Source organism: Eucalyptus grandis, chromosome 2 (assembly GCF_016545825.1).
Source record: "Eucalyptus grandis isolate ANBG69807.140 chromosome 2, ASM1654582v1, whole genome shotgun sequence".
Taxonomy (NCBI): Eukaryota; Viridiplantae; Streptophyta; class Magnoliopsida; order Myrtales; family Myrtaceae; genus Eucalyptus; species Eucalyptus grandis.
The window spans coordinates 52,077,825-52,088,553 of record NC_052613.1 but is presented as its reverse complement, the minus strand read 5'-3'; the positions used below and the strand labels follow the sequence as shown (position 1 = coordinate 52,088,553).

Genomic DNA, 10,729 nt, shown 5'->3' with positions numbered 1-10,729 from the left:
AATTTATTGAAACTGATGGATATTGGTCCGATTCTTGGTGTCAAATGTGAAATTGCTCATCTAGATTGAACCAATAATATATAGTATGTATTTTATTTTTAATATAAATAATGAAAAATCCAAAATCCCTAAGCTACTCACTAGTTTTTATGTTAGATGACCATATGCTTTTGCCAATTTATAACAAGTTTGGTGAGTGCACGCTTGCTTACACACTTGTTAACATGTTAATATTGTTGGTTCATTGACTTTAACTGAGAGTGTTTTTGATAAGATGGTCTCATTGTGTAATTCCTTATAATATATTACAGAACTAACATGTGAAACTTGATGTGATTGGTTTTATAGACCCACATGGGAACTAGATTGGACCGGACGATTTGATTTTCGAGTGGATCCATGAAATCAATGGGCGGTTCTAGTTCCAATTTTTTGAAATCGGTTCTTAGTAGACGATTTTTGAATCTAAAATGGGAATCGCCCATTCGGACCATGCTCATCCTTAGTTTTGATAAAGCTAATATTTTATATATCCATGAAAAGTTGTAAATTTCGTTTATACGAGAGTCAATAGAAAAAGGTTCATCTATGAAACGAGCTGAATATTAGGCTTTCGACCCCCCAAAAAAAAAAAAAGAAGAAGAAGAAGTTGCGGGCCGGGAAGGTTAGCAAAAGGACTCGGAAACAGAGTGGACAAACTTAACCGGCCGGTCCAGCCCAATGTGGTCTAGGCCCAATCACAGATCGTAAATACCCAAAACCCTAGAGGACAAAACGGCCAACCAAACGAAACCCCTCCATATAAGAACCCACCAAACCCTAATCTCATCCTCCCCTCATCTCAGAGCCTCGGCCGCACGCACTTCCCCCGGCAAACCCCGCCGCCGAGAGAGAGAGAGAGAGAGCTCCTCCCGCCGTCCGCCAGAAAATGACGACCCGCTTCAAGAAGAACCGCAAGAAGCGCGGCCACGTCAGCGCCGGCCACGGCCGTATCGGCAAGCACCGCAAGCATCCGGGAGGGCGGGGTAACGCCGGAGGCATGCACCACCACCGCATCCTCTTCGACAAGTACCATCCGGGGTACTTCGGCAAGGTCGGCATGCGGTACTTCCACAAGCTCCGCAACAAGTTCTACTGCCCCATCGTCAACGTCGAGAAGCTGTGGTCGCTGGTCCCCCAGGACGCCAAGGACAAGGCCTCCGGCGCCGCCGCCGCCCCGGTGCTCGACGTCACCCAGTTCGGGTTCTTCAAGGTCCTCGGGAAGGGCGTCCTCCCGGAGAAGCAGCCGATCGTGGTGAAGGCCAAGCTGGTGTCGAAGATCGCCGAGAAGAAGATCAAGGAGGCCGGCGGCGCCGTCGTGCTCACCGCTTAGGGGCTCCATTCGCGGTAGCTTTTTAGGGTTTCCCCGTTTGCAATTATATACAATTGATGCGCTTTCCATTATGATTTTGACGCTTGGTTGTAATTGGATCTGGATCTGTTTACTTTATGCAGACCGAGAGCTTAATTTTTGGGTAATTCTCTATGCTTATTGCTTGCTCGTGTGCTTGTTATGATTTCGCTTTCCGCGTTGCGATGCTATTCATTTCTGGGTTAATGCTCTCTGTGATATTGATGGTCGTCTGAGAACTGCTTTCTACGTCTGTTCTGTACGCTTCACTATCTGGTCAGTGAGGATTCATTTAGTTCCCACATGACTCGTTCCCTTGAAGCAATAGAATCCGTGTCGCACTCGTGATGACTGTCTCCCTTTAGCTTTCTTCACTGCTCCGGGAGCACGCGAGGGCGACTATATTTACATATTTGTTTGTGGGTTGCTTGTGCTGCGTCTGCGTGACTGTTTGGTTGTTTAAGTGCCGAAGCTTTGACTGTGGCAGCTATAAGTTTATGCCAAGGATTAGTTTCTCTGTATGTTATCCGTATCTGCTTATGCATGCCGCATGATTACGGATAGAGCACACATAGCTGGGGATGGAAGTCTGATGTTTAACCTTAGGTTGAGGCCTGGTTTTCCTGCCACTTTGCTCTCTCTCTAGTGTTGGGTCGCCTTAGGATAGTGCAAGTTTCATCTTTCATGCATATGGTCATGTTGTGATACCTTCAAGGTTCCAATGCAGACTTGGTTAGGCTGCTTTTCAATCTGATCTTTGTGGAGACTTTGCTTTTGAAGATTAGAGATGTCCAGCATGAAACTTTGGCTAATTATCTGACCCTGCGTCTACTAGGCTTAGGCCATCGAACTTCATGAAAGTTGGGATACATATTATGTGGTGAAGATAGTAGGAGCTAGTGACTTATCATCGTTATTGCAAGTTATCATGCCAACTGGTTTTTGAGAACTAAATTATGCTTGTTAGGTAGTGTATTGGAATTGCAGCCTCTGTATCTATGATCTAATGGTAGATTATGAAATGGCCGAATGAAATGCATTGGTTGAAAGCGTTACTTGCCCGAGAGCCTTGCTCAAGGATTGTTTCATGCCTAAGTACTTGGTTTGTTCACGATGTTGTTTGCTGTTTGTTGCGTCTTATGTCTGTCGAGCCAAGATGTCCTGTGTCTAACACACTGGCTGTCCTTGGTCGTGCCGTCTCATTTTCCGTCCTTGTAATGGAAGGAATACGTCTCTTTTAGGAATAATTGCTCTACCCTTGTTATTTCCCGCTTCAGAGAGCAGAGATATCCCCCTGCTTAACTATTTCCCCTCGCTGCTTTCCTTTTCGTTCAATCCAAAGTCCGTGGCTTTGTTCTGATTAACCTCGGTTGTTCTTTCCTTGATCATAGCTCCGTGCAACCCTGTGCCTGGGCCAAGTGCCAGTAGGCAGGGGACGATGCGTTACTAAAATCGCAGCCGGGCATGGATTTCTAGTTTCTACAATGACGCAATGTGCGAGTTGTGGATTTCTGGTATAAAATGTCTCCGGGCCAGTGAAATTCGGAAACTCCTCTTGCCGCCCGACTTTGCCAAAACATCCTCAAAAGAGTCTGGTTTCCAAGGAGAATGGTGCAAAGAAAATGTCCGCAATTGAGAACCTTTAAGTCGGAAAGAATTTTACACGAGAAAATTATCTGATAGATAGTCTCTGGCATGTTTCATCATCCATTTCTACATGAACTTTGGTCACTCCAATTTACGTTAGCCATTCCATGATCATCCTGTAGCGGGCACTGCTTGCAGATAGCGGGCGAAGTGTTCCCGAGTTCGGGTCTAAACTAATAAAGCAATTATTGCCCCATTTCTCGACCTGCCTCAAGCTCCGGCCAATTTAGGTTCGGTCATTGGTCACCCATTCGGTATTCGACTGGTGGTCGTTTTGATATTCATCGCTTTTGGTTTGCTGCCCTCGGATTTGGCGAATCAGATGGTTGGTTAAGTCGATCAGTTTTGAGAGGTTCTGTGTAACACTGACTGATCGTGTGTTTCAAATGCATGAAACATGAAGCGGATTGCCGATTAGACCGTTTGGTTATGGCTTCTTTGACAGTTCTTCATCGGCAGTTTGGAGTTCCTCGGCCACGAGAACGCTTCTAGCCATTTAAAAACTTGATACCCCTCTTCCTCCAGGCCACGTCCAGCTATTTCTTATGTGAAAGCAAAGTATCAATACCGGAATCGCACAGATGTCTCATGTATGCTTGTGCTGTTGGAGGAGTAGGAGATTAATTGGTAAAGAGTCTGGGACTTGGTAGTCGAAGTTAGCGAGTGTTTGTGCAAGAACAGGGAAGTGAGAGTGGGGACTTTGTTCTGGTTCCATGTTCTGGAGAATCAGAACTAGATTGCAAAACAATTAAACAATCTTTAATGCGTTATCTTTCCTAGAATCCTATTATCGAAATGGGCAAGTGATACGGCGACCTAAATTTTGCATAAACTTAGGTACGCTTAACGAGGATCGTATGTGCGTTTTAGTGCAGTTATTACCCTTCCTGAGCAAAGACATTCGCATTTTCATATGATTCTGGCTTCTCTGGGCTTCCCATGAAGTTGCCAATTGATTTTCCGGACAGAGTATGGACATGGAGAATCAGTGCTTAAAATTGATGATGATTCCATTGACCAAGGTTTTGAATTGCCGGCGAGATGAAAAAACATGAAATGGCTTGTTAAATGCTGCAATTGGCCGGGTATAACTAAGTGACTCGTCTGACTGAGGTTTCTCTTGGAAAATGGGGGCCAATTAGATCTCCAATGGCCGTTGGAATTTGTTGAACAGCAAATGAATCCAGCAACCGATGTCACATCTCATGAGTTGCCTCGTCGAGTTGCCACTGGCTACAGTGAGGGGTCATCTTCGCCGAAATTCTTTCATTCCTGGTGAGTCATTGGGTTCCGTTTTATTTCTCTAAGTCGTTCGCTGCTGTGAGTTGCTGCTCTTCTGAAGGACCTCCCCACCTTCTCATTCTTTCTTCAGCAATAGAAGACTGAAAGCGCAGAGGCGGCGATGAGCTTCCACCTATTCCTGAAGCATTCATATCTTTGAACATGAAGAGGCAAAAAGAAGACGTTTTACCTCTTTGTTCCAGTTCGTCCTACAAACCATGAAGGTGAGCACACAAGTTTGCACTACTGTACCCGTCAGCATTCCGCACCAGATCCCCTGTATATCAATAAGTGATCAGTTTCTACTATTTTGCATTGCTTTTGGTTTATCAAATCGGTGGTAAAATTACTGCAAAGAGTGGAACTTCTACTTCCTAGAGGATTGAGCACGAAAGGAAACTTACCTTGACACCCCAATTTAGCTTATAACCGAGGGTCAGACCCAGGGGAACTCCAAATAGATAATAGCAGGCAATGTTCACATATGCAACCGTGGCTTGCCATCCAGCTCCGACGGCTACGCCTGTTAAGAAGAGTAGGACCACCGTTGCACATTTGACATTTCTCTAATTGGCAAAGAGATGGCTAAAAGATGAAATAAAGTCTGGCAAAATCTACCGGAGAGCACTGGTTGGACATTATTGATGACGATGCACAAGGCCAGCACTGGCGTGAGCTCCTTGACTATAGCCTGGATGGACGAGTCACTCGAGAATAGGGATGGATATGCATCCTGAGTGGCCAGCAAGATCGCCGATAAGATCAGACTGATCATGAACGAGGAGATCACTGCCACCTTCAGCGAGAACTTTGCCGTTCTCGGATGAGCCGCTCCGAGTTCATTTGACACCCTCACACTGCATGATCAAGAAACGATTTCAAATGCGTAGAGAGATTTTTCAGGGGGGCCTATAATTTCAGTACCAACCTTATGGCTGCATTCATTCCAAGAGCCTGCATGACTGTCCACCCCAGTATGTTCATGCTGCAACATCAGATACAGCGCCTCAAATCAAACATCAGAACCAAGAATCGAACTGCGCCCTCAATCACATTAATCTTATCCAATTGCGTTTTAACCCGTTACCAAGTGTAAACAACCAACAAATCTGTACAACAGTTACCAAATAGAAACATTTGTGTCATGTTTGTGGCTCCTATATACGTAACTCATAACAAATCTAGGTTTTAGATTTCAATTACCTAGAACATGAAATTTATCGGTCGAAATAGGTTCAATTTTTGAAACTCGAAATCTATCCTGTAGACTTGGAACCTGGAACTGTACCGGTAAGTAGTTCAAGATTAAATCACCTGATATCTGGTGTTATATGTATTCAAGGACACCTCTTGTGCTAATTTAGCCATCTCTGCGGAAAACGGTAACTAAGGGAGTGCATGCAAACGTTCCTATTTCTGTTGGTTTCTGTTCTTTTGTTCCCCTAACAAAAAAAAAAGAAAAAACCTGTTTGCAAAGCCTAACGCCACATTATTTTTTTGTTCGGGAATGAAAACTTAGCCCGGGAATGGTTTGGGAACAGAAACAAGAAGCAAAAAAGTTGCTTCTTGTTCAGGAACAATTGCTAGAAATAAGCTGATTTTTTTTTGTTAATTTTCTTTTATTTTCTTTTCTTGCCGCGACCACCATGAACCGCCCGAGCCACCGCCGCCGCCGGTCGGCCGCTGCCGCGGCCGCCGGACGCCGCCGCCGACGTCGCCGGGCCGCCGCCGCCGCCGCCGGCCGGCCGCCGGACGCGCCGCGCGGTCGCCGACGCCGCCGCCGGACGCCGGACGCCGCGCCCGGACGCTGACGCGCCGCCGCCGTCGCCGCGCGCCGCCGCCGCGCCGGCCCGGCCGGCGGCCGTCTCCGCCTCCCGTTGCTGCCGCTGCGTCGCCGCCGCCTCCGTCCGCCGATCGCCGTCGCCCGGCCTGACCACTTGCCGCACGCCGCCGGCGCGACTGCCACCGGCGGCCGGCGGCCGGCGGGAGGGGGCGGCCGATGGGCTTCCGGCGGCGCCGGCGGTGACGGTCGGCGCCCGGCGGTCGTGCGGCAGCGGTGGCTGGTGGGCCGGCGACGGCGATCGGCGGCGGGAGGCGGCGGCAATCCGTCGGCAAGATTAAAAAATGAATAAATACAAAAAAGAAATTGTTGCGTTATCAAACGCATTTCTATTCTTTTTCTATTCCCGCAGTAGAAATTTTGTGTCGTTATCAAACGGGTTCTTTTACTCGAAATTGTTCCCCGGAGCGAAATGAAAAGAACCATTTCTGAAAAAAAACTCTTCCCCGGAACAGAAACGTTTGCATGCGCTACCTAAATTCACGGGAGACAAATAAGCCAAAAACGCATGAAAACCTCAACTGCATCTTCAGTGGAAAACCCTGTCAAACTTTGGCCTTAACTCATCACTACAGCACGCGGGACATATTTCTTGTACAACCCAGTTCTGGAAGCAAAACGGGGAATATTGGCATCGCTTGCTGGTATCGGAAAGAGCAGGAGTGAACCGAACAGTCACCGCCATTCTCGGCTTGATAATGGTGTCCATGTATCCCCACCAACACAGATTGTCGGAAACCCTGTTTTTCTTACTTTGGAATCGTCAGAGATATCAAAAGCCGCTTTTTCTTTTCTCCAAAAGAACCAAGAAAGTAGAATTCCCACTCAATTTTTCTTATTTATTGCATTTCTCAACTGATTTGGCTTTTTCGCTTCTCAAGAATTGATAAACCCTGGAGAGAGAAGACTTAAACAAGGAAAGGGGAAGAACTATACCAGATAGCTAAGGCATCCACCGAAATCTCTGCATTCTTCAAGTAACCCGCGAAGAGAATGAGCGCCATGAAATACCAAATCTCCAAGCTGCCGCAGGAAGAAGATAAAAGAGGAAGAAACGAAAAGGCACGTGAAATTCAATTGTAGAGGTTTCAAATTCTAAGGTAAAGTCTCATAAATGCCGCATTAACTCCATTCAAAATCTAATTATACGAGTAAGACATGCATAATTAAAGGTCGGGTTAATCACTATGCCTGGCCTGTCCTCTTCACTTTATTTTTTAAAATCTTTTCCGACTATTATAAGGTAAAAGCATCTTTATATATATGAGATGAGCATGGAACACGCCGGAGGATTTTATCCACCGCGCACGCTACAGACCGTGCTAATCATGTGTATCTCCATCGTCTGCGAGATTTCGAATAATTAAAGGAGCCACATGGTTTAAAAATCGTGCATTGACCCCGTCGAAAGTTCGAAATTGTCAGGCCGTCTCGCGGGGTCCGTCTCCCTCTCGGTGGAGTGCAGAAAACTCCATGCTCAAGACTGGTAACAGTAGAAGAAGGAGAAAGACAGCGAGATTTGACACGTCTTGTTTGTCGCTAACCATTAGTCTTCGCTGTTCTACGAAACACGAAAGAAAGGGTTCTAGCCAGCAACCGCGATCCTAATACTAGGGATGTTAAAAGACGAGCTCGTGGCGACGGAGATGGTGAAGATGTTACCAGAGCATGACGGCCGAAGCGAGGGACAGCCTAACGAACCCCCACAGGTTCTCGAATGCCTTCCAGGAGAACCCCGTCCACGCCCTCCCGCACGCGCCGCTGAATATGTAGGCGAGCTGGGCCGCCACGATGACCACCCATGACGCGTTGAGCACGACGGCGGCCCCGACGAGCCCCCACCCGAGCTTCAGCATCAGCAACCAGCTGAACGCGGTGTGGAGCACCAGCACCACCCCGGCGATGACCGCCATCACCATGATCCTGCTCTGCGCCTGCAGGAACTTGGCGATTGGGAAGTTCATTGCGTACATGAACACCTGCGGGATCATCCAGACTGCAAACATCCCCGCCTCCTCCGAGATCGCCTCCGTCTGCCCGATCAGCCGCAGGAGCTTCGCCGCGAAGATGTATAGAAAGCACAGCGCGACGGCTGTCGTGTTGAGGATCACCCACGACCGCTGCAGGTAGATGCCCAGCATGTCGAGCTGCCCCGCCCCGTAAGCCTGCCCGCACAGCGTCTCCAGCGCGCTTCCCATCCCGAGCTGCCAGATTGAGTGCGAGCAAATTCATTATCCCGCGTACGGCACGTGAACTCGAACCGACGGTCGGACTAAGCTATATGTGTTAGAATAAAACAAGTTGCGCGCAGAATTGAGATGTGAGTATATGTAATATAGTCACGCCAGTCACAGGGATACGAGAACGCATATGTATACGTATATACCATGACACCAAAGGAGAAGCCGGCGATGACCGAGTTCTCGACGGAGACGGCGGCAAGCTCGAGGGTGCCGACTTGGCCAGCGAAGACCTGGGTGATGGCACCGATGGAGTACCTGCAGATGGAGGTGAAGATGGCGGGGCCGGCAAGGAACCACAGCTTCTTGGACTCCTTGGCGAACTCCCGGAGGAAGTCGCGGGGCCCCTTGATCGGGGGGATGTCGTCTGTGTGTGGCGTGAAAGTGAAGGTGTCATTAACGGTGGTCGAGAGAGGCATGTTTGCGATGATCGCCTGCTGGTCGCGGGCATGGTCACCTCCGCCGATATCATGATCGGCTCGGTCGGCCGTCTCGGTGGGCGAGAGGAGAGGCAGTTTACCGCTCTCCATGTCTCGGCAGCAACAACAGTAGCAATCTTAGTGTTGTTGTTGCTGCTGCCGAGAGCGAGAGAGAGAGAGAGAGAGAGAGGTTATTACTATATAAGGACTGTGGAGGATAGATAGGCATAGTATCCTTTGGCGTGATATGGGGGACTAGATTATAATCATTATTACCGGATGTATGCATGGTGGTTGGGAATTTTATATGGGAGTTAGGACGGTCCAAGTTGGATTTTTCATTTTGCAAAAATAAAACATTAAAGTACAACAATAGGGAAAATATTGCCTGCGATGGTAGAGGTCCCATAGAGTCACGAGAATAATGATATAAATTATTTCTAAACTTTGATCAAACATGCAACACGATCTTTGAATTTTAAATTTGTTTAATGTGGTTCGTAAACTTTAGCCCAATATTTAATGTCGTCCTAGAACTTTTCATTTGTTTAATATGATTTTTGGACTTTTGGTATATATTTAATTTAATCTTTGAACTATATAACAATGTTCAATGTTGTCATTCTATTAATCTAATTCCAGGGACAATATTGAATATATCATGCAGTCCAAGAGCTAAATTGAGCATGTACTAAAAGTCTATGGACCGTATTAAACAAATCAAAAGTTTATGATTGACATTACATACTGGGTTAAAGTTGAGAGACTACCTTGTGCATTTAGTCAAAATTTAGGGATCGTTTGTGACTTTAGGCCTCTATAGTTCCTTTGAAAAAATGGGTTAATAACATGAAAAATCCTAAATTAATATATATGTGACAAATTTACCCAAAACTAATCTTTTGACCATCAAAGATCCCAAACTGGTATATTTATAACAAATTTATCATAAACTAATTTTTTTTATCAATAAAAACTTAAATTGATACATTTGTGATAAATTTGTCTTCAGTTAATTTCCGTTAAATTGAATTATTATCACAAAAAACCACAAACTTATATTCTTGTGACAAATGGAGAGAAAAATCCCAAACTAATACATACGTTAAATGTCTCATATCAACTCAACAATTTTATGGTACAATTTAATAAAAATTAACAAATGGTGAATCTGTTACAAATGTACTGGTTTATTATAAATTTGTCACATATATATTAGTTTGAGATTTTTCGTGATATAAGCCCTAGGAAAAATTATTGCCCCTAGCTTCAGTGAAAATTAGCATTAGTAAAGCTGAAAGCTCAAAGTAAGTTCTTACTTACCATCGGCTTTCATCCCTTTTTCATTAATTAATGAAATTTAATCAATTGCTTTTCTTGGCCTAAAAAAATTTACTAAAGGTCTAAATTTGCCCATTTAAAAAAAGAAAACAAAAGAAAATACGATACTCGCTCTAATTTCCCTTCTCTTAAGTTTTGCGCGAGAGCCTCTTACTCTTCGCTCAATTCCCTTTGCTCGACTCCGTGCCTCGCTCGCTCGACTCCGCGCTTCGTTCGCTAACTCGCCCTCTTCAGTTTGAGCTCAGCTTGGTCGCCCTCTTCAGTTTGAGCTCAGCTTGGTCGCCCTCTTTAGGTCGTTCGAACTCACACCAATCGCTCACTCTCACTCCCGCCTCCTCAAAACTAGTCGCTCGACTCTCTCTTTGCGCGTCACTTTCTTTGCTGAGAAGTGAGTTGCCATTTTTCACTTTCTCATTTAGGGCATAAAATCACTTTGAAACGATTTCTCTAGGAGTTTTCCATCGGGGCTGATTAGGGGTGAGCGGGTCCAGGGTGGGTAGGGTCTAGACCTGGACCCCGTTCCCTACCCCGTTATAACCTGGTTCTCATTTTTGGACCCCTGTTCCCTACC

At 46.1% G+C, this 10,729-nt stretch overlaps 2 protein-coding genes across 2 annotated transcripts; one reads left to right on the top strand and one right to left on the bottom strand.

Annotated features, from left to right (window-relative positions):
- Nucleotides 1-819: 819 nt before the first annotated feature.
- Nucleotides 820-1,531, top strand: LOC104433505 (60S ribosomal protein L27a-3). Its single transcript, XM_010046274.3, has one exon. It carries the CDS (start codon nucleotides 929-931, stop codon nucleotides 1,370-1,372), a length of 444 nt encoding a protein of 147 aa, XP_010044576.1. The 5' UTR covers nucleotides 820-928; the 3' UTR covers nucleotides 1,373-1,531.
- Nucleotides 1,532-4,015: 2,484 nt separating this feature from the next.
- Nucleotides 4,016-9,064, bottom strand: LOC104433506 (protein DETOXIFICATION 29). Its single transcript, XM_010046276.3, has 8 exons — nucleotides 8,545-9,064; nucleotides 7,821-8,362; nucleotides 7,095-7,181; nucleotides 5,247-5,303; nucleotides 4,937-5,175; nucleotides 4,723-4,841; nucleotides 4,509-4,595; nucleotides 4,016-4,419 (listed from the first exon to the last, which is right to left on the bottom strand). The coding sequence occupies exons 1-8, from the start codon at nucleotides 8,926-8,928 to the stop codon at nucleotides 4,333-4,335; spliced, it is 1,602 nt and encodes a 533-aa protein (XP_010044578.2). The 5' UTR covers nucleotides 8,929-9,064; the 3' UTR covers nucleotides 4,016-4,332.
- Between the last annotated feature and the right edge of the window lie 1,665 nt (nucleotides 9,065-10,729).